General features: G+C 45.6%; 1 protein-coding gene across 3 annotated transcripts in view; it reads right to left on the reverse strand.

Moving 5' to 3' along the window:
• The window catches only part of LOC139393250 (coiled-coil domain-containing protein 136-like), a 49549-nt gene extending 32916 nt beyond the window's left edge, over positions 1-16633 (reverse strand). For all 3 annotated transcript variants that reach the window (XR_011629757.1, XM_071141723.1, XM_071141724.1), the window contains exon 1: positions 16369-16633. Coding sequence is in view for 2 of the 3 variants with exons in the window: in XM_071141723.1 (XP_070997824.1) it covers positions 16369-16420 (52 nt within the window). In the remaining variant the exon portion in view is untranslated. The remainder of the gene's footprint in view (positions 1-16368) is intronic.
• Between the last annotated feature and the right edge of the window lie 7890 nt (positions 16634-24523).

Below are 24523 nucleotides of genomic sequence, written 5' to 3' on the forward strand. Positions count from 1 at the left end.
CACACACACCTTAAACTACAGTTATGTGCAGAATCCTCACTTAACTCGCATCCCCCCCATTCCAATGAGCCCAACCATCTTTTGTATTGACGTCGCTCCCTCAAGGACAAAAAAATCCCATTCAGAAGAGAAACCATGACAGGAATCTAGCCATGTTATGAATTCACATTCTCACCGAGACAAATATGTAGGTTATGTCAGCCGAGATCTTTCATAAGGATTGACACACACGCACCATACAAGGGCAGTCCACACCCACGAGCCCTTTTGGAGATAGCTCCTGTCTGGTTAGTATAGAGCAGGGGTACTCAAATATTATTTGAGAAGGTCCGGACGGATATTGTAATTTATCGGTGTGGTAACAAACCCCCACCAAGCGATCCAATACGACCCCAAACTGTTCACACCCCTCTTGTTGGTGGAGAAAATGTTGCAGTTTTAAAGCTGAGTTCATGCAATTCTACACATTTTGCCATCTTATGTGTGTTTATACAATGATACGCTACATGATCAAAAATATGTGGACACCTGCTCGTGAAACATCCCATTCCAAAATCACGGCCATTAATATGGAGTTGGTCCCCCCTTTGCTGCTGGGAAGGCTTTCCACTAGATGTTGGAACATTGCTGCGGGGACTTGATTCCATTCAGCCACAAGAGCATTAGTGAGGTTGGACACTGATGTTGGGCGATTAGGCCTGGCTCGCTGTCGGCGTTCCAATTCATCTCAAAGGTGTTCGATGGAGTTGAGGTCAAGGCTCTGTGCAGGCCAGTCAAGTTCTTCCACACCAATCTCGACAAACCATTTCTGTATGGACCTCGCTTTGTGCATTGTCAAGCTGAAACAGGAAAGGGCCTTCCCCAAACTGTTGCCACAAAGTTGGAAGCAGTATTCTTTGTCCGTCGGACTGCCAGATGGTGAAGCATGATTCATCCCTCCAGAGAACGCGTTTCCACTGCTCCAGAGTCCAATGGCGGCAACCTTTACACCACTCCAGCCAAAGCTTGGTATGGTGATCTTAGGCTTGTGTGCGGGGGCTCACCCATGGTAACCCATTTAATGAAGCTCCCGACGAACAGTTCTTGTGCTGTTATTGCTTCCAGAGGCAGTTTGAAACTCGGTAGTGAGTGTTGCAACTAAGGACAGATGATTTCTACGCGCTACGTGCTTCAGCACTCGATGGTCCGGTCCTGTGAGCTTGTGTGGCCTACCACTTCTCGGCTGAGCCGTTGTTCCACCTAGCCATTTCCACTTCACAATAACAGCACTTACAGTTGACCAGGGCAGCTCTGGCAGTGAATAAATTTGACGAACTGACTTGTTGGAAAGGTGGCATCCCATGACAGTGCCACGTTGAAAGTCACTAAGCTCTTCAGTAAGGCCAATCAGCTGCAAATGTTTGTCTATGGAGATTGCATGGCTGTGTGCTCAATTTTATACACCTGTTAGCAACGGGGTGTCCACGTACATTTGTATATATATATATATATATATATATATATATATATATATATATATATATATATATATATATACTGTACCTGAGTGACACATCAAAATCAATGGGGGCCTCCTGTTGGTTGAGGCCCCCATGGGCACATATTCTGGCCATGGTAACTACAACAGTTATATAGCTGGTTAGTTAGCCAAACATACCTACCTAGCTAACATGGGCTGGTAGATGATCAACTGGAAATTCCTGACAGGTTATAAATAGCTACAGTGGGGCAAAAAAGTATTTAGTCAGCCACCAATTGTGCATGTTCTCCCACTTAAAAAGATGAGAGAGGCCTGTAATTTTCTTCATAGTCAACAGCCCCAAACAATCACTGCTCTAGAGGAGATCTGCATGGAGGAATGGGCCAAAATACCAGCAACAGTGTGTGAAAACCTTGTGAAGACTTACAGAAAACATTTGACCTCTGTCATTGCCAACAAACGGTATATAACAAAGTATTGAGATAAACTTTTGTTATTGACCAAATACTTATTTTCCACCATAATTTGCAAATGAATTAATAAAAAATCCTACAATGTGAATTTCTGGATTTTTTTTTCTAATTTTGTCTGTCATAGTTGAAGTGTACCCATCTTTTTAAGTGGGAGAACTTGCACAATTGGTGGCTGACTAAATACTTTTTTGCCCCACTGTATCTAAGGTATGTCAGTGAATGACATAACAAGAGGAAATCTGCCCATGCACTACCAAATTTGGGATTCTATGGCAATGAACAAAAATAAGGGTTACTATTTACCAATTAGTAACTGTTAGGTTGTATATATCACAGTTATATTATATTCAGTAGGTCAACTGATTAGAGAGACCAAAAATACACCCAACCCTGTGCCCATGTTTTCACCTGCATACACACAGCCTAACACAGACACACACTTCTCAACACTCCGACTAAAACACCACTTCACACACAGCCTAACACAGACACACTCTTCTCAACACCCCACCAACACACCACTTCACACACAGCCTAACACAGACACACACATCTCAACACCCCACCAACACACTACTTCACACACAGCCTAACACAGATACACACTTCTCACTAAGTCTATACTGTAACACAGAAGGTTACTAGTCTAATAACATAGCTTACTTCTAAAGCAGGAAACACACTGAGAATCTCACTGCCGATGTGTACTTATCACAGTGGGAGGCCCTTCCTCCTCTTGCTAGACAAAAGTGTTACCTGCTGCGTGCCGACTTGGTAGCGACGAACCTACCGATTCAACTTGTAGAATTACAATGCTCATTAGTAACTTTGAACCAATCAGAAAAAAAGAGTGCATTTTCTCTGTACATCCACGGATGAGCCAGTCACACGTCATATGCAATGGGTAGCTAGCTAAGTGCACAGACGCAGTGCACAAAACATTAAATACTTCCTCCAAGCTAGCTAACCACTGAATCTAGTATTGACATTATAATTAAATCACAATGGTTTAGCTAGTTTACCTGAAACTGCTGAGTTAGTGCAGTGTCATTAGTTAACATTAGAGAGCATCCCAAATGGCACTAGGGGAAAGCTAGTCAGTTGAACAACTGAATGCCTTCAACTGAAATGTGTCTTCTGTATTTAACCCAACCCCTTTGAGTTAGAGAGGTGCGGGGGGCTGCCTTAGCATCCACGGCCCCCGGGGAACAGTGGGTTAGCTGCTGTTCAGGGACAGAACAACAGATTTTTACCTTGTCAGCTCGGGGATTCGTTCCAGCAACCTTTTGGGTTACTGGCCCAACGCTCTAACCACTAGGCTACCAGCCGCCCCTTACTCTTCCCTATATACTGTAGTTCACTACTTTACATAGACCATAGAGCTCTGGTCAGAAGTAGTGCACTATATAGGGAACAAGGTGCCATTTGGGACGCAGATGGTCATTCGAAACAGGATATTTCATAGCGATTGCCAGCCAGGATACACGTCCACAGACCTCAAACCCTTTCCAGACTTGGCTCAAAGCAGCAGAAGCAAATCCCCAGTCTAGAGTCCTGTTCCAGTCAGACTTCTAGTGACTAGATGAGGGTATAGTGATGAACTGTTAGTTTGACAGATATTGCCTTTAAATGGGTCGTAATACAGAGACAGTGTAGGAGTTCAGTACTCAGCTACACTGATAATTATCCTGTTAGACAGCAGCCCACACACACCAGAGAGAGAGAGAGAGAGTAAACATGGTAAACACAATTTAAAGAAGGTTATACTACAACTAGACAATCAGCTCTCATGACTGTACTTTTGGTTGACCTCTGCCACAGACACACTGTAACAGGGGGGGGGGGGGGGGCAGGTTACTGGCAGGAAGGGAGGGAAGGCTCAAGAGGCCTCGTTTTTGCTGGAGAGATAGACAGAGAGGGTAAACCCAGGCAATGGGTCACGATCCTGAACTTTTCATCGCCAGTCACATCCAATTACAGATGACAGAGGAGAGGAGACAGGCTCTAAGAGGAGGATGCAGAGGCAGAACTTTGGCTGCAGCTGTCTCCCTGTGTGTGAGAGAGAGAAAGCAGGGAGAGAAACTGCAGTAGAGTAGTGTGTTAGTGGGCCATGGAGGCGTGATGGTGGGAGGATCAGGTTGGCACGCGCTGGGCTCTGTGGGTGCTATACATGGCATATGTGAAGAGAGAGAGGAGGGGTGCAGCTGCTGGGGGTGGACAAGTAGAGACGGGAATTGGTGAAACCAGTGGGTATTGAGGGAAGAGCTATGGGAGTCAGTGGTTCTTCAAAGGCATATCGGGGGGGGTGTACGTACTTATGGAACACCAGCACAGCAGAGCTAAAGGACAGCGGAGTCACTGACACAACATGGACGAGGTGTTCTAGAGTGTCGCAGTCAGATCAAAGGAGATTGAGATGCAGTGGATGGAGACCTTCTCTGTCCTTCTCCCAGTGCCTCCATTTATCCTCTACCTCTCTATCGAACTCCTTAGAAGCCAACGGTGAGGAAGTAACATCTTTGGATGATTTGTCAGTCAAATCAGATAAGGGGGGAGAGGGAGAGAGAGAGAGATGCTGTGTGTTTGTCAGTACTTTGTAGTGAGAGTGGAGAAACACTGTAGTCATTTCTATAGCAGAATAAACTGGGCCATCAGCACACACACACAGAATTAACCACACACAGACACAGAGAATGAACCACGCAGCATAAGCTTACACACTCCGAGCCATCACAAAGCAGCTCTGAAGATCACAACGGACTTTGGCTTTGATCAGAGACAGCATTTTACAGAGAGAACACCCGGGACTCTCTATTTCATCTGGGTATAGCTAGCTCTACATAGCTCAAGTCCTTCAGACTAGCTATCAAACCCAATTAACCCAATAGACCAGCTATGGCTAACTCACAGCTACAACAGCTAACTAGCCCCATCCACTCTGCCAGAGCAGCTTTGGCTAACTCAATTTATCTTGAACAGCAACTCAACACAGACAGCTGTGGCTAACCCAAACTCACTTTTACATACTGTAACTACAATACTGTCTCACCTACACCCAGTGTTAATTTTGTCAACGAAAATAGTGACTACAATTTTTGTCAAACACCTATTTTTCAGACGAAATTGACCTGTTAAACTATGTCGCACCTACACCCAGTGTTAATTTTGTCAACGAAAATAGTGACTACAATTTTTGTCAAACACCTATTTTTCAGACGAAATTGACAAGACTATAACTAAACTAAAATTAGTTTTCATTTCAGTTATCTCTGTGACTAAAATCTGACTACTAAATGGACTGGATAAGAGTTTTAGGTGAGATTGAGAGCTTTTCATTGATAAGCACCATGAATATTAGTAGCACAGACGCACAGAGCAGTTCTGTTCAGCAGTCTAAAGGACACGGAGCACCCGGAGCACACAGTCGCTTCCCCCAGTCACCACCAGTCTTCTAGTTAGCTACCTTTTTCCTGGTTAAGAAATAAGCTTCTTTACTAAATTAAAAACAATAGCAGCATTGAGTTTAATAGTGAAACAACAGTCTAGTTATGTTTTTCTCTCCCTCTAGTATAGAAAAGTAGGCCGTCTTTGAAAGTGTGGTCTCGTTCAAGCCTGCCACTTTCCCCACTGCATTTCATAGCCAGGTTCTGCAGCCACCGTAACCAAGTCTCCCTCTTTTCCTCAGAGAAAACAGCTGGATTCTAGCCTTTACCGTTTTAAAGATATGACCCATATACCCGCTCTACCTTCTTACTTTCTATCGTGCATTGGTGAACCACTTTTTACAGTCATAAAGCATATTGCAGGCTGTTCTAAAACTGGACTGCTTCCAGACCGAACCTTCAACCATTTGTTTCGGCTACACCAACTACACCAGCTATGGCTAACAACCTGGGAGGTATTGTTTTGGAAAATTCTGATAGAAATATGCTACTGTATGTAGAACAAACATGCCTCTCTGACATGTTGAATAAGGAATAACATCAGTTCTACTTTTCAATCTGCAAAGTGGCTCTGGTAACGTGGCTCTGGTACCAGAACCACGTTCAGTTGCAAAACATTCTCGAAGGTAAAAATATCTAAGACTAGACTAAATCTAAAACAAAAAAAGAGTGCAAAAATTAACACTGCCTACAACTGTTAAAACTACAACACCGTCTCACCTACACCTGTTAAAACTACAACACCGTCTCACCTACACCTGTTAAAACTACAACACCGTCTCACCTACACCTGTTAAAACTACAACACCGTCTCACCTACACCTGTTAAAACTACAACACCGTCTCACCTACACCTGTTAATAACCTCTTGGGGCTAGGGGGCAGAATTTTCACTTTTGGATAAATAGCATGCCCAATTTCAACTTCCTGCTACTCATGCCAGGAATATAAGATATGCATATTATTCATAGACTTGGATAGAAAACACTCTGAAGTTTCTAAAACTGTTTGAAGTATAACATAACCTATGTAGCAGGCAAAACCCAGAGGACCAACTGTTCAGATTTTGTTTTTTTGCCTCTCTCTGTTCCCTGGCTTGTTATTGCCAAGGAATATTTCTTAGGAACCTGTTTTCAGTTCCTAAGGCTTCCACTGGATGTCACCAGTCTTTGAGGTTATTCCTTTGTGTAATGAAGAAGTAGGCCAACTAGGAACTGGGGACACTTTTGTGAGTTGCGCAAGACGTGAAAAGTGGCGCTGGTTTGTTTTCTTTCCTGTATTGAACACAGATTGCCCCGTCTACAATTTGATTGATTATTAACGTTTAAAAATACCAAAAGTTGTATTACAAAAGTAGTTTGAAATATTTTGGCAAAGTTTATAGGCAACTTTTGCAATATTTTGTAGTGACGTTGCGTTTTTTTTAAGCTGTTTTTTTCTGGATCAAACGCGCTTTATAAATGGACATTTTGGATATACAGTGGGGCAAAAAAAGTATTTAGTCAGCCACCAATTGTGCAAGTTCTCCCACTTAAAAAGATGAGAGAGGCCTGTAATTTTCATAGGTACACTTCAACTATGACAGACAAAATGAGAAAAAAATCCCAAAAATCACATTGTAGGATTTTTATTAATTTATTTGCAAATTATGGTGGAAAATAAGTATTTGGTCAATAACAAAAGTTTATCTCAATACTTTGTTATATACCCTTTGTTGGCAATGACAGAGGTCAAAGGTTTTCTGTAAGTCTTCACAAGGTTTTCACACACTGTTGCTGGTATTTTGGCCCATTCCTCCATGCAAATCTCCTCTAGAGCAGTGATGTTTTGGGGCTGTTGCTGGGCAACACGGACTTTCAACTCCCTCCAAAGATTTTCTATGGGGTTGAGATCTGGAGACTTGCTATGCCACTCCAGGACCTTGAAATGCTTCTTACGAAGCCACTCCTTCAGTGCCCAGGCGGTGTGTTTGGGATCATTGTCATGCTGAAAGACCCAGCCACGTTTCATCTTCAATGCCCTTGCTGAAGGAAAGAGGAAGGAGGTTTTCACTCAAAATCTCACGATACATGGCCCCATTCATTCTTTCCTTTACACGGATCAGTCATCCTGGTCCATTTGCAGAAAAACAGCCCCAAAGCATGATGTTTCCACTCCCATGCTTCACAGTAGGTATGGTGTTCTTTGGATGCAACTCAGCATTCTTTGTCCTCCAAACACGACAAGTTGAGTTTTTACCAAAAAGTTCTATTTTGGTTTCATCTGAACATATGACATTCTCCCAATCTTCTTCTGGATCATCCAAATGCTCTCTAGCAAACTTCAGACGGGCCTGGACATGTACTGGCTTAAGCAGGGGGACACGTCTGGCACTGCAGGATTTGAGTCCCTGGCGGCGTAGTGTGTTACTGATGGTAGGCTTTGTTACTTTGGACCCAGCTCTCTGCAGGTCATTCACTAGGTCCCCCCGTGTGGTTCTGGGATATTTGCTCACCGTTCTTGTGATCATTTTGACCCCACGGGGTGAGATCTTGCGTGGAGCTCCAGATCGAGGGAGATTATCAGTGGTCTTGTATGTCTTCCATTTCCTAATAATTGCTCCCACAGTTGATTTATTCAAACCAAGCTGCTTACATATAGCATATTCAGTCTTCCCAGCCTGGTGCAGGTCTACAATTTTGTTTCTGGTGTCCTTTGACAGCTCTTTGGTCTTGGCCATAGTGGAGTTTGGAGTGTGACTGTTTGAGGTTGTGGACAGGTGTCTTTTATACTGATAACAAGTTCTTAAAGAAGAAGAAGAGCCAGAAATCTTGCTTGTTTGTAGGTGACCAAATACTTATTTTCCACCATAATTTGCAAATAAATTCATTAAAAATCCTACAATGAGATTTTCTGGATTTTTTTTTCTCATTTTGTCTGTCATAGTTGAAGTGTACCTATGATGAAAATTACAGGCCTCTCTCATATTATTAAGTGGGAGAACTTGCACAATTGGTGGCTGACTAAATACTTTTTTGACCCACTGTACATGGATGGAATTAATCGAACAAAAGGACCAATTGTGATGTTTATGGGACATATTGGAGTGCCAACAAAAGAAGCTTGTCAAAGGTAATGCATGTTTAATATTATTTTGTGTAGCGCCTGCAGGGTTGAAATATGAAATATGCTAACTCCTTTGTTTACTCCTTTGTTTTCTAGTTTGTCTGCTCTGCTACGCGCAGATCCACCCGATTGCGACGATAGAGGGAGCCACCAACATCCACCAGGTAAGAACGTGGTGCAACTCTCTGCAGGCATGTGCCCAGCCTCCAAAGTCCTGTGTGGTCTCACGGCAGCGGTTTCATCCTTATCGTTTCACCCACCTCCAGCTCTGGTAGGTCTCGAGCAGTCCGGTCGTAGAAGCACATAGCAAGCTGCTTTCTGTGACGCAGTTTGTCTGTGATGCCAACCATGACGCAGGGCTCAAGTAGCTTGTTAGCTATGGGGATGTTAGTCTTCAGACATCTGGACAGAAGGCGTTGTGCTGGGCTGCTGTCCATGTTTTCGGTGGGTGTGTTCCTCCATTGTAAGATCGCTTTCCATGGGTCGTTGCTGTCGCACAAGGCCCTGCTTAATTAACAGGTTTTTTGTAATCTTGACAGGTGATTCTGCCTTGCCATTTGCTTTTGGGTGTCTTGGAGAGGTCACGTGGTCAAACTCCCATTCTGAGGCGATACGCTTGAACTGTGCAGTGAATTGTGGGCCATTGTTTGTGATTACCTTGTCAGGCTGACCTTGCCTTGCAAACTGCGCCTTGCAAGCTTTATGACCGTCTCTGCAGACAAGTCAGGGAGCAGTTTAATTTCCCAAAAGTCAGAGTAGTGATCAACGATGAGAAGATAGTCCTTTTGTCTGTGGCTGAATAAGTCCATGCTGACGATTTGCCAGGCCCTTGTGGGCAGTTCGTGTGACATCATGGTTTCCTTTTGCTGTTCATGAGCATACTCGTTGCATGTGCTACAGTTGCTGACAAAGTCTTTAATTTCTGCTTGCATGTTTGGCCAGTATAATGTTTCACGGGCCTGGCGGTAGCATGCGTCACCTCCAACGTGACTGGAGTGTATGCGGGTAAGCATCTCTGGATGTAGTGATTTGGGAATAATGACCTTCTGACCTCTGAACAAGATGCCATTTTGCACGCTGATCTCATCTCGAAAGGTCCAGTATTCTCTCACTGAAAGGTGTCTCATCTTTCAGGTATGGCCAACCTGCAAGAGCCATGGACTTCAGTGACTGTAGGTTTTCGTCCTTGTCAGTGGTTTGCCTGATTTGGGCTAGGCGGTGATCTGTGACGTTTAAGTAGTCTGACTGATTAATCTGTTGAACATCTTGTTGTTCCTGCTGTAGCGAACAGATGGCCTGCCGCTGATAGACATTGCCTCTGCCTGTACATTGTGCTGTTGCCCTGCTCAGTGTGTCGCTGATGTACATCTCTGGTCCTGGTTTGTAAATTACCTTCAGGCTGTAGTTTTGCAGAGACAGGAGCATGCTTTGAAGCCTCTTGGGCGCTTTGAGGAGAGGTTTACTGAATATGGCAATGAGTGGTTTGTGGTCAGTTTCAGTAGTGACCAGCTCTCGACCATATAGGTAGTGATGGAATCGCTGGCAGGAGAAGACGATGCTGAGGCACTCTTTCTTAGTTTGTGCATAGTTTTGTTCGGTTGGGGTGAGCACTCTCGAGGCAAACGCAACGGGCTGGTCTTCCTGCATAAGGCAGCATCCAAGTCCCCTTTGGCTGGAGTCGCTCTGGATTGTGACAGGCTTCGTGACGTCGTAGTAGCGCAACACTGGCATGGATGAAGCCAGAGAATTCATCTCCTGCACTGCGGCCTCGTGCTTGGGTTGCCAGTGCCATGGTGTGTCTTTGTCCAGCAACCGGCGCAGAGGCTCACAGACTGCTGATAGGTGTGGCATGAACTTTGCAAGATAGTTTGCAAAACCAAAAAGACGCTGTACTCCTTTTGCATCAGACGGGTTTGGCATGTCGAGGATCACTCGGACCTTGTCTGGGTCCGGCTTCAGGCCATGGAAGTGGATGTCTTTCACCTTGAACTGCAGCTTCTTCAGGCCAAGGTGAAGCTTAACTGATCGGCAGCGCTCCATCAGTCCCAGGAGCTTCACATCGTGGTCGCGTCCTGCTTCTTCGTCTGTGTCACCACAGCCAACAATCAGGACATCATCGGCAATGGGTTCAATGCCCTTGAGCCCAGCCAGTAACTCGTGCTGCTTGCGTTGGTATACCTCAGGCGCCACTGAGACACCAAACGGGAGCTTGAACCAGCGTTTCCGACCCCAGGGGGTCCAGAAGGTAATCATGAAGCTGCTTTCTTTGTCCTGCTTGCATTGAAGGAATGCATCTCGGGCATACACCAAGGTGGAAATCCTGGCCTTGGGAAGCTTATAGAGGACATCCTCTAGTGTCGGCATGATGTAGTGGGATCATTTCAGTGCTTGGTTCAGATGCTTTGGGTCGATGCAGACTTTCAGCTTCTCTGTTTTTTTCACTATGACCATATTGCTGAACCAGTCAGTTGGTTCAGTCACAGATGTCATGTGGCCATACTTGTCCAGCTGGGCCTTCACAGCCACTTTCAATGCAATGGGCACATTGCAAGGAGCACACTGGACTGGAGTGATGCTCTCATCCACTTCAAAGTGTACCTCCCTAGGCACTGATTCAACAGGCCTGTTGAATACATCGTCATATCTGCTGAGTAGTTGTTCTTTGGACAGGGGTGCATGCTGGACATGATCCACAATGTGCAGGTCATTTGGTACAGTGAACTGCATCAGTCCCAGGCGTTCACATGTAGAGCCTGAGAGGAGAGGATGTTGACTGGTTTTCACAATCTCAAACTCCAGCTTGTGTTTGCGTCCCCGAATAACACATTCAGGCTCTCAAAGGTGCCCATAGAGCTCATTAGCTCTCCTGAGTACAGCTTTAGTCTAGTATCGCTGGGCAATAGATGTGTGTCAGGTGCCAGATTGATTTTGTCTTTGTAGCTCATTACGTTGCATGTAGCACCGGAATCCAGTTGACATTGTTGTTACTTGTTGTGTAATCGTAGTGTCACAAACCATTTCTTCCCTCTTGAGTGTACAGCCCCAATGGATTCATGCATGTAAATGTCACTTTCACTGTTCAGCTCTGAACAGTGAGTGACATCATCAACACAGAGAATCTTGCCCTCACTCACCCTTCTTTTGCTTTTGAGACACAGTTTTGCAAAGTGATTATTAGTTCCACAAGCTCTGCATGGTTTTCCGTAGGCAGGGCAGTGCTCTTTGCCACGTGTGTGTGTATTCCCACAGTATTTACATGCTACGGGGCTCTCTGTGTTCACCGTTTGTGGTGAATTACTCTGCCTCGATTGGTTCTGTCTGAATGTCTGCCTAGCAACAGCGTGAACAGTATCAACGTCGGTGCGTGGGGTTTCGATTTCCATTACTCTCATTCTGATGTCACTGACTTTGGTAGTGTGGCACATTTCGATGGCAGTTACTAATGTTAAGCCTCTCTCTCTCAGTAGACGCCGGCGCGTATCCTCGTTTGCAATTACCAGTACTATTTTGTCACGAATCAATTCATCTTTCAATCCCCCATAACCCGTTCTCTCAAACGGGTTACAAAGTTGTGTACTGACTCACCCTCTTCCTGTTTACAGCTTCAGAAAACGAACTGCTCGTAAATGATGTTTCTGGCGGGTTTGAAGTAATTCTCCAATGCATCCAATATAGCCTTTGCATCACACTGTTGTCGTGCTTTGAGGGTGAGATTGTGTCGGTAGATATGCCTGCATTCGCTGCCCATTAAACTCCTCAGAGTTGCAGCTTGTACCTCGTTGGGTTTCTCATGTAGACCGGTCGCCAGCGCATAGTCCTCGAATTCATCCCTGAAGTTGTCCCAATTAGTATTCCAGTCCCCTGTGAGAACCATGGGATTTGGTGGCGGAATGTTCGCTGCCATAGCAATGGAATAGGAGATTTCTTTGCCTTCCGTCATCGAGGTAGTGATGCTAGCTAGCCAGCTAACAACGAGGTGATCAGTGTTGTGAGTAGGAAACGGCGTGTGTTCGCATATGGAGCATAACTGCGCCTATACTGTACTTAGCTACAAAAATAACAAACATGTGTTTTCCGAGCCACTTCTGATACCATGTTTCAGTATGATATGTTAGATAAAGGAATAAAGACAGACACCAATGTCAAGTTCAAGAGCCTTGTTTGTGCATTGTACAAATCCATACACGTGGAGTCCGGGGAACTGTCCGGCTAGCTTCACTCCGTTGATCTATGTACATGTATGTGTGTGTGTGTACGTGTGTACGTGTGTGTGTGTGTGTGTGTGTGTGTGTGTGTGTGTGTGTGTGTGTGTGTGTGTGTGTGTGTGTGTGTGTGTGTGTGTGTGTGTGTGTGTGTGTGTGTGTGTGTGTACGTGTGTACGTGTGTACGTGGGTGAAGTGGGATTTTTGGAGTAGCAGATACCTTTTGGTAACATGATATCCTCGCCGGTCCCTCTCGCATTTACACTCCAAAGTTTTTTATTTTTGTCTTAACATTTTGTGAAGGCAAGGAAGAGTCGCCTTTCTTTGCTAGTAGTAGCTAGGTGGCAGCCTGGCTAGCTGGCTTTAGTCTTGCTAAAAACATAGCAAGCTAGCTAGCCTTTTTAGCTTCCCACATCTACATGTGAAATAATCAGATTTATAATTGTATATATATTTTTATACTTGCTGGTGTAACCTAAATCATTATTCCAGTTTGATAGGCTCCTTGAGTATTCATTCCCATATCAGCTAAAACATAAAACGTTATCATGTTTTGGTCGTGGAGAAAATAGCACATGTTTGGTTTACTGTTTGAACAGTTACTGAGATTATATTTGGTTTTAAATGCAAAATAGGCTACTTTGATTAATAGCCTATGTAGCATACAGATCAGATCAAGAAACCAAGCGACAAAACTTTTCAGGTCGTAAAAAAGTATGTTGAATGCCGGAGTGTTACAAGGAGTCGCCCCTTTTGTAACAAACAACATTGCAACACTCTGACCATAATTCTATTCTCCTGATTCCTGCTTACAAGCAAAAACTAAAGCAGGAAGTACCCGTGACTCGCTCAATACGGAAGTGGTCAGATGATGCGGATGCTACACTAGAGGACTCTTTTGCTAGCACAGACTGGAATATGTTCCGGGATTCATCCAATGGCATTGAGGAGTATACCACCTCAGTCATCGGCTTCATCAATAAGTGCATCAACGACATCGTCCCCACAGTGACTGTACGTACATATCCCAAGCAGAAGCCATGGATTACAGGCAACATCTGCATCAAGCTAAAGGCTAGAGCTACCACTTTCAAGGATCGGGAGACTAATCTGGACGCTTACAAGAAATCCCGCAATGCCCTCAGATGAACCATCATACAAGCAAAGCGTCAACACAGGATTAAAATTGAATCCTACTACACCGGCTCTGACGCTCGTCGAATGTGGCAGGGCTTGGAAACTATTACGGACTACAAAGGGAAACCCAGATGCCTTGTATGGTCGTTTTGAGGCAAGCAACACTGAAGCATACACGAGAGCAACAGCTGTTCTGGATGACTGTGTGATAATGCTCTCGGTAGCCAATGTGAACAAAACCTTTAAACAGATCAACATTCACAAAGCCGCTGGGCCAGACGGATTACCAGGACATGTACTCGAAGCATCCGCGGACCAACTGTCAAGTGTCTTCACTGACATTTTCAATCTCTCCCTGACCGAGTCTGTAATACCTACATGTTTCAAGCAGACCACCATAGTCCCTGTGCCCAAGGAAGCGAAGGTAACCTGCCTAAATGATCACCATCCCGTGGCACTCATGTCGGTAGTGATGAAGTACTTTGAAAGGCTGGTCATGGCTCACATCAACAGCATCCTCCTGGACACCCTAGACCCACTCCAATTCGCATACCGCCCCAACAGATCCACAGATGACGCAAGCTCAATCGCACTCCACACTGTCCTTTCTCACCTGGACAAAATTAACACCTATTTGAGAATGCTGTTCATTGACTACAGCTCAGCGTTCAACACCATAGTGCCCATGAAGCTCATCAATAAGCTAAGGAATCTGGGACTAAACATCTCCCTCTGCAACTGGATTCTGGACTTCCTGACGGGCCGCCACCAGGTGGTAAGAGTAGGCAACAACACGTCTGCCACGCTGATCCTTAACACTGGGGCCCCTCAGGGGTGTGTACTTAGACCCCTCCTATATAACCTTGTTCACCCAAGACTGCGTGGCTAAACATGACTCCAACACCATCATTAAGTTTGCTGACGACACAACAGTGGTAGGCCTGATTACCGACAATGATGAGAAGGCCTATAGGGAGGTCAGACAACTGGCAGTGTAGTGCCAGGACAACAACCTCTCCCTCAATGTGAGCAAGACAAAGGAGCTGATTGTGGACTACAGGAAAAGGCGGGCCTAACAGGCCCCCATTAACATCGACGGGGCTGTAGTGGAGCGGATCGAGAATTTCAAGTTCCTTGGTGTCCACATCACCAACAAACTATTATCGTCCAAACATACCAAGACAGTCGTAAAGAGGAATCAACAAAACCTATTCCCCCTCAGGAGACTGAAAAGATTTGGCATGGGACCCCAGATCCTCAAAAGGTTCTACAGCTGCACCATTGAGAGAATCCTGACCGGTTGCATCACCGCCTGGTATGGCAACTGCTATGCATCTGACCGCAAGGCGCTACAGAGGGTAGTGCGTACGGCCCAATACATCACTGGGGCCAAGCTTCCTGCAATCCAGGACCTATACAATAGAGGAAAGGCCATAAAATTGTCTCCAGAGACTCGAGTAACCCAAGTTATAGACTGTTTTCTCTGCTACCGCATGGCAAGCGGTACCGGAGCGCCAAGTCTTGGACCAAAAGGCTCCTCAACAGCTTCTACCCCCAAGCCATAAGACTGCTGAAAAATTAATACATTCGCCACCGGACAATTTACATTGATCCCCCCCCCCCCCCCTTTTGTACACTGTTGCTTCTCGCTGTTTATTATCTATGCATAGTCACTTCGCCCCCAACTACATGTACAAATTACCTCAACTAACCTGTACCCCCACACACTGACTCAGTAGCGGTGCTTTCTGTATATAGCCTCGTTATTGTTATTGTGTTACTTTTTATTTTAGTCTACTTGGTAAATATTTTCTTAACTCTTCTTGAAATGCACTGTTGGGTTAAGGGCTTGTAAGTAAGCATTTCACGGTCTACACTGGTTGTATTCAGTGCATGTGACAAATAAAGTGATTTGATTTGATAAAGGATTCACACAGAGGTCATAGGTTACATTATAAATACATAGGCTGAATGTCCCAATTCAAACAAATCAACATGATGTTTAATGCCAGGAAAACCCCTGGGGATTTCAAAGCTGAAAGTATGTACACAGAATTCCCATTTTTCTGATGATTGACTATTTACCCAGCATCAGCATTTATATTTGGATGTGTAAATCCAATATTTTAATAATATTAAGAGTTTATGAATGTAATATTCATAGAGCTCTGTGATCCAGCTAGCTTACAGTCTCTGTTGGATGACGTCCCTGAGTAGTGTCACTATGGAAGGCTGGCAGGCTGTCTCTCCATCCCTCTGAGATGAAGCCTCTCTGTTAATCCGTCTGTTCTGGTAAACACAGGCCTCGCTGACTGGCTAACACAAACACACACACAAACAGACACCCACACACATACACTGGCAGAGCCTTTATGGCTCACACACTCACGAACACAACATTTTGTGTACACATCCATGGAGTCATTGGTATGTAATACACACACACACAGGCACACAAACAACACACACATGATAGTGTGATAAGCACACACACACATACACATACACAAACAAACACACACACTAACCTGCAGGATCCATGACCTCCTCGATGACCGGTGGCAGGCGTAGTCCGTCCATGGTTGCCCTGGCAACTCAGGATTAGGGGGAGGTGTCGTGTGGGTCCAGATGCTCTCTTGCACTGCAGAGGTCAAGTGATGGATGAGTATAGGGGGACCAGGGCAGAGAGAGACAGAGGGAGGATGACGCAGACGAAGCCCAGGAAGGCTCCTCACGCTCCGGGTAGACTCAACCGCAGCAGCCCCTCCATCCTGGAGGTGAGAGAGACGTACGGACGCTGGAGATGAAAGAGACAAACTGAGCGAGGGACCGCAGTCTGAGATGCATGCAACAAAGAGACAAACGGTACAGCTCTCTCTCTCAAACTCACAATTCACTCTCTAGACCTCCTTTTGTTTTGATACTGCACTCATGTCTCCTTTTTACTTGAGCTGTGATTCTATAAGCCCTTCCTGTCCTATTCTCTCTCTCTCTCTACCACTGACCAATTCTCTCGCTCTCATTTGCATGGTTGGTCCCTCTACTGGTTTCTCTCCTGTCTCGGTCTGGGTATCAAGCACGTTTGATGCCCATGCTTTTGCATCCCATCTCTCGCTCTACCTCTCCCTCTACCTGCTCTTTCTGCTTCTTTAACCACACGGGTCAAATCGAAGGCATTCCTTTCACCATCTAGCACACGTATCTGTAAGCGCAAATATCAAGTAAATATAGACATACACACTGTATTTACCTTTAATGAGAGTCAGACCTTGGAGCTCTGGATGCTGACAACCTATTCTCCTGCAGCTTGCGATTCATTTTCCGTCGGTCGTTCACTCCTCCCTCCCTCCATCCTCTCTCTCTCTCTCGCTCACACACACACACACACACACACACACACTCTCTCTCTCTCCCTCCGATTCTCTTTTCTCGTTGTGTTAACTATGCAGGCCTCATTAGTAAAGGTTCACATACTAAATACTGCTGTCTGATCCATTCCTCTCCTTCTATCCTCTCTCTATCTTTCCTTACAGATCAAAACGGCTTAACCCTTCCCTTACCTGCTGTTGGTCCGTCAGCTGTGATCAATGAACATTAGGTCATTTCATCCAGCCATTGAACCTGAACAAGAGAGCACAGAATGTATGTCATGAATACGCAATGAACTTATGATGTGGGTGATTTAACCCTTCGCTGCACTGAGGACAAGTACTGGGGGAGAGACTGTGGGTTCTCACAGCTGCCGTGTACCTTCAGAGAGACATGAAACACTAAGGGGGAAAATATGGTATCTGTCATTCTGCGAGCAGCATTTTGTCATATCTACAATGCCTTTGAAAGCTTTGTGTAGCAAGAACCTTTAATATTCATGACTATCAGAATGGCATCAAATGGAACTAAAGTAGGCTACTTGTCAGTGCTGATTATTCTCAAACTATTCATTACGAATTTTGATCAGTCATGGAAATAAAACTGCTGAAAACAAATTGGCTCCCAATTTTAAAAAATAAGATGGAGAACACCTATGAAGTTTTGGTGAAGGTAAAGCCAACTAGCGCAAAAATAATATTGCGATATTGTCAAAACGCTAAGACATATCGTCAAAAAATTTAAAATGTAAATAATTATGTCATATCTGTCATTCGGCAAGCCTTTGAAAGCTTTTCTCCTTCGTGTTGAAAGAACCCTTAACATTCATTGCTATCAGAATGGCATCAAATGGAACCAAAGTAGGCTATTTGTCAGTGTTGATTAATGTCAACAGATGTAACTATGTGCTCTCAGTTTTGACATGTCATTGTGAGCACAAAGGTCATGAAGTAACAAACTACACTCCACAATACACAATGACTCACAACAGGCAGGCCTCACGTTATAAAAATGGAACTGCGACGAGCTCAGAGCATCACACGAATCGAGGCGTGTGCTAGGCAACCAAGTCCACTGGACCGCATCTCATGAAATAGGCTAGATGCAAATTGTTCAAGCTAAAAACAAAACTACAGAGAAAAGTGAAACATTCTTAACAGTCAAACCTCATCTTTCCTTGTGAGATGTTGACTGTTGAGGGGGTTTTAAAAGATGGTCCTTACTAGCCAATGACTGAAAGTTTCAGGAAAGACTATAAAAGTTCAAAGTTCTTTGCCAGAACACCCTGGTATCCTCTGCCCTGTGGGTTTTTTCTCTATCAGATGGTGAGTCAGTAAACCTGACTACTGTGAGTGTGACTGAGCTGCTGTGCATCCCTGAGCAACACTGCAGCATAAGTTATATAAGGCAGGCTTTCAGAGGACCAGAGAGTGAGAGAACACTACTGAGTGAAAGGAAGAGGGAAGGGAGTGTACCCAGAATTTTGACAAATGGCATAAGTAGACTTGCATACGCTAGCAACACATATAGGTATTGCTCCCACCACTGTGCCGCAAGGAGTGGAAGTTTCTGCTGTGTGCTATCCTATGGGAGATGCAATGAATGACATGCTACTGTCATCAGGAGGCAAGTGGGGACGTACAGTCTATTAACACACATGGATGCAAACACACACACACACACTTGATAACCATGCCCTGGAGGACCCTGTGTCCTGCTCGCTCCAGAATATCTCCTCTTCCCACACACACACACACACACATACACACACTTGATAACCATGCCCTGGAGGGCCCTGTGTCCTGCTCTCTCCAGAATATCTCCTCTTCCCACACACACACACACACACACACACACACACACACACACACACACACACACACACACTGGTATAAAGACAAGAAGACAAGCAGGCTGTGAAAACTAGCCTAACCTTGCTGTGGGCTAAGACAGGATCTTACCGTCTCTCCTCTCATCACTGCCCTAGCCTCGCTATGGGCTAAGACAGGATCTGACCGCCTCTTCTCCTATCACTGCCCTGACCTCGCTGTGGGCTAAGACAGGATTTTACCGTCTCTCCTCTCATCACTGCCCTAGCCTCGCTGTGGGCTAAGACAGGATCTGACCGCCTCTTCTCTTATCACTGCCCTGACCTCACTGTGGGCTAAGACAGGATCTTACCGTCTCTCCTCTCATCACTGTCCTGACCTCGCTGTGGGCTAAGACAGGATCTGACCGCCTCTTCTCTTACCACTGCCCTGACCTCGCTGTGGGCTAAGACACGATCTGACCGCCTCTTCTCTTACCACTGCCCTGACCTCGCTGTGGGCTAAGACACGATCTGACCGCCTCTTCTCTTACCACTGCCCTGACCTCGCTGTGGGCTAAGTCTGGATCTCCCAGTCTCTCCTGTCATCACTGTCCTGACCTCGCTGTGGGCTAAGACAGGATCTGACCGCCTCTTCTCTTATCACTGCCCTGACCTCGCTGTGGGCTAAGTCTGGATCTCCCAGTCTCTCCTGTCATCACTGTCCTGACCTCGCTGTGGGCTAAGACTGGATCTCCCAGTCTCTCCTGTCATCACTGCCCTGACCTCGCTGTGGGCTAAGACAGGATCTCCCAGTCTCTCCTGTCATCACTGTCCTGACCTCGCTGTGGGCTAAGACAGGATCTGACCGCCTCTTCTCTTATCACTGCCCTGACCTCGCTGTGGGCTAAGTCTGGATCTCCCAGTCTCTCCTGTCATCACTTCTCTGGGAAACACAGACATTCACATTTAAACAGGCAGGGAAATGCAGTGTGTTCATTACCATTAAGCCAGGTTTATGCTAACACACACACACACACACTGCAGGTCCATTTGGTAAAAAGGAGTTGTGGCTCGGAGAAAACATCAACACCATAAAAAAGGCATATCCTCTAATTGTTTTTTTGTTTCCTCTTTCCACCAGCCATAGGAGGAGCTGACAGACTTGCTCCGTATTAAAACACGGGCAACAGTTTACAGTCAGGTGCCCCAGTTAGCATGGGAGAGAGTGAAACTGGGTATTCCCGGCTGGAGCAAGGCAGAGCACTCTGTTGGAAACACATTGTGACCTTGTTCGACACAGCTGGGCCAGAGTTGGGATCAACAGAAGTGTCATTACAATACCCTTTCTATATTATATATCTATATTAATATGCCTTAGTACCATAGTGAGGTGAAGGAATATTATTGTACCTAAGGAGGTTCTAGTAGTGAAAAAATGTGGAAAAATATTAGGTTGGCCTAATGTGTGTAATAACTATATCTTCTGTGTTTTAAACCAGCAGGGCTATAATAAATCAAATCACATTGTATTAGTCACCCGCTACGAATACAACAGGTGACAGTAAAATGCTTACGTACAAGCCCCTAATCAACAATGCAGTTTAAAAAATACAGATAAGAAATAAAAATAACTAGTTAAAGAGCAGCAGTAAAATAACAATAGCGAGACTATATACAGGGGGTACTGGTTCAGAGTCAATGTGCAGGGGGACCGGTTAGTCGAGGTAATTGAGGTAATATGTACATGTTGGTAGAGTTATTAAAGTGACTATGCATAGATAATAACAGAGAGTAGCAGCAGTGTAAAAGAGGGGGTGGGGGGGAATGCAAATAGTCTGGGTAGCCATTTGATTAGATGTACAGGAGTCTTATGTCTTGGGGGTAGAAGCTGTTTAGAAGCCTCTTGGACCTAGACTTGGCTCTCCGATACCGCTTGTCATGCGGTAGCAGAGAGAACAGTCTATGACTGGGGTGGCTGGAGTCTCTGACAATTTTTAGGGCCTTCCTCTGACACCGCGTGGTATAGAGGTCCTGGATGGTAGGAAGCTTGGCCCCAGTGATGTACTGGGCTGTACGCACTACCCTCTGTAGTGCCTTGCGTTCGGAGGCTGAGCCGTTGCCATACTTGGCGGTGATGCTCTCGATGGTGCAGCTGTTGAACCTTTTGAGGATCTGAGGACCCATGCCAAATCTTTTCAGTGTTGTATATGCCCTCTTCACGACTGTCTTGGTGTGTTTGGACCATGTTCGTTTGTTGGTGATGTGGACACCAAGGAACTTAAAGCTCTCAACCTGCTCCACTACAGCCCTATTGATGAGAATGGGGGCGTGCTCAGTCCTCCTTTTCCTGTTGTCCACAATCATCTCATTTATCTTGATCACGTTGAGGGAGAGGTTGTTGTCCTGGCACCACACGGCCAGGTCACTGACCTCCTCCCTATAGGCTCGGCGTTGTCGGTGATCAGGCCTACCACTGTTGTGTCATCGGCAAACTTAATGATGGTGTTGGAGTCATGCCTGGCCATGCAGTCATGAGTGAACAGGGAGTACAGGATGGATGGGACTGAGCACACACCCCTGCCTTTATTTGATCAGTTAAGAACAAATTCTTATTCACAATGATGGCCTACCCCGGCCAAACCCTAACCCGGACGACGCTTGGCCAGTTGTGCGCCCCCCTATGGGACTCCCAATCACGGCCGGTTGTGATACAGCCTGGAATCGAACCAGGGTCTGTAGTGACGCCTCTAGAACTGAAATGCGGTGCCTTAGACCGCTGCGCCACTCTGGAGCCCTAATGTAACCACTTGTGAGAATGGAGAATTATGGACGCTTATAGTTAGTGTCATAACATATTCTAAATCTTGTTATAGAAATGTGTACTTCATAGAATGTGTTACCAAATATGTGTGTGTGTGTGCGTGCGTGGGTGCGTGCGTGCATGCGTGTGGCTAAAGAGTGGTGTTCCCTTCCCATGTCCCCCCAAAGAGTATTAGCTCACTCTCCTTACTGAGGGTAAGAGAGTCAACACAAACCAAACTACACACACTTTTTACAGAGCAGAGCAACCCTGTCCTATAGGCTACACTGCATTAGCACGAATGTCCATTGTGTAACTCAAAAGGAATATTATTTGAAAGCACAAACAACTTAACTTCATTACATTATAGGCCTAAGCCTAATACTGACAATCTGATAATAGTTCTCCTATTTCACACATGTACACAAGTGCACATTTTTTGTGCATATCCCTACTCCTCCTGAGACACCCTCAGAGAGTGGGGTCAGAGACAGGGACCAGTCGTTATTGACAGCAACCCTGGAGCAATTAGAGTTAAGTGCCTTGCTAAAGGGTACGTCAACAGTTTTTTCACCTAGTCAGGGATTTGAACCAGTGACCTTCTGGTTACTGGCCCAATGCTTCTATCTGCTAGGCTACCTGATACCTGCCGTAGGGTAAGGCATCATAATCGTGGTGATGACAACATAAATAAAGTCCTGTGATATTCTAGAATTTTGACAGTGTATATCCCGGGAAACAGAACACTCAAATGCGCTTTTTCACCAAAAAACATAACTTCATAACACAAACTGCCCTCATATGGTAAACACAGGTAAGTACTACAATGTCTCTTAAGAAATCTTCCCAGCGTTTGACTAGGATCCAGAAAATGCTGGGCGAGATAGGTAAGGCTTTTTTACTTTAAAAAGTCAAGTTTGTTTGTACAAAATGGAAGTCAAAATAGAAAATAGGTTTCACCTAATAGTTTTAGTCTGTCTTATTTTGAAAATACATAAAACATCCGGCTTCACCCTGGCTTGCTGCACTCAGCTGTTCACGTTGTGAAGAACAAGAGGTCATCTGGGCCTTCAGGTGTGGGGAGGTGCCTGAAGCCTGGATGTCCTCCCTCCGTCCTCTCCAGACCAAGGGACCAGTCTGCCAAAGACTGCCTGGAGCTGAAGGACATCTAGTCATACGTGCTAGTGGACGTGTGGGAGCCTAACATGTAGGCCCTGCAGAAGGTCAGTGTCCCCTTTTCTGCCTCCTCCTCTTCCCCCAGAGAGAGAAGCAGCAAACCTGGCCACATCTGGATCTGGAGAAAGGAGAGGCACCCTGACCCCTACAGCTGCTACTCCAGGTCCAGCCATGTTGAGAGGCATAGGGAGAGAGAGGTGATGCGGCCTGGCTTCTCTGGAGAGACACAGCCACCAGAACAGTGACCCTCACACCCACCACTCCTACCAGAACCGTGACCCTCACACCCACCACTCCTACCAGAGCCGTGACCCTCACACCCACCACTCCTACCAGAGCCGTGACCCTCACACCCACCACTCCTACCAGAGCCGTGACCGTCACACCCACCACTCCTACCAGAGCCGTGACCCACACACCTACCACTCCTACCAGAGCCGTGACCCTCACACCCATCACTCCTACCAGAACCGTGACCCTCACACCCACCACTCCTACCAGAACCGTGACCCTCACACCCACCACTCCTACCAGAGCCGTGACCCTCACACCCACCACTCCTACCAGAACCGTGACCCTCACACCCACTACTCCTACCAGAACCATGACCCTCACACCCACCACTCCCACCAGAGCCACACGGAGAGAACCAGCAGGACCTCTGCTCCCAGCTGTCCAAGTCCCGTAAGAGGAGCAGGGAGGGTCGGGATGAACTTCAGGTTTCCTCCGGCTGCAACAGTAGCAGAGTTGAGCACTCAGCCTACAGCATGGTGCACCCAAGGCATTGAAATGACTTTGAATTAGATATTTTCAAATTAGTTTAATTTAGAGCTAAATATGAGTTACTTGTTGTTTAACTCTTGAGTGTCTGCCTGATATTTTCTCCCAAAAGCATGCACATACTATTAATATGCGCCTGTTGTGGAATTGTTAGATATTACCTGTTAGATACTGCTGCACTGTCGGATAAGAATTTCACTACACTCGCAACAACATCTGCTAACCATGTGTATGTGACCAATACAATTTGTGTGCGATCAAATAAAACATTCCTCAAACATTTGATGATGGGCCTAAGTGGGCAATAGGCTAATATGGTTAGCAAGTTTAGCGCAAAGGGAGTGCGACACAGACTGTGAAATGACCTGGATACTGCAGCCCTGTTGTCTGCTCAGCATATTAATTAAACATGGAAACCATAGAGAGGGAGAACCATATGTGTTTTACACAGAGAGAGAGAGAGAGAGAGAGAGAACGAATGAGTGTCAATGAAGAACGAAGAAGAAAACATGGGGTGGCAAGGAGTAGTCACTGACAGAAAGAGAGAATGAGAGAGAAAGTGAGAGAGACGTGAGGTGGTTGAGTGAGGGATAGTGTTGACAGAGAGAGGGAGAGAGAGATTGAGAGATTGAAGAGGAAGAGAGATTGAATTACTGTTCTTGTTCCTCAGTGACCACAGTGGTTTGGAATAGGGAGCCTGCCTATTACTGTCAACACAGCATGGCCAGAACACACACACACACACACA

The sequence above is a fragment of the Oncorhynchus clarkii genome, chromosome 33, assembly GCF_045791955.1.
Source record: "Oncorhynchus clarkii lewisi isolate Uvic-CL-2024 chromosome 33, UVic_Ocla_1.0, whole genome shotgun sequence".
NCBI lineage: Eukaryota > Metazoa > Chordata > Actinopteri > Salmoniformes > Salmonidae > Oncorhynchus > Oncorhynchus clarkii.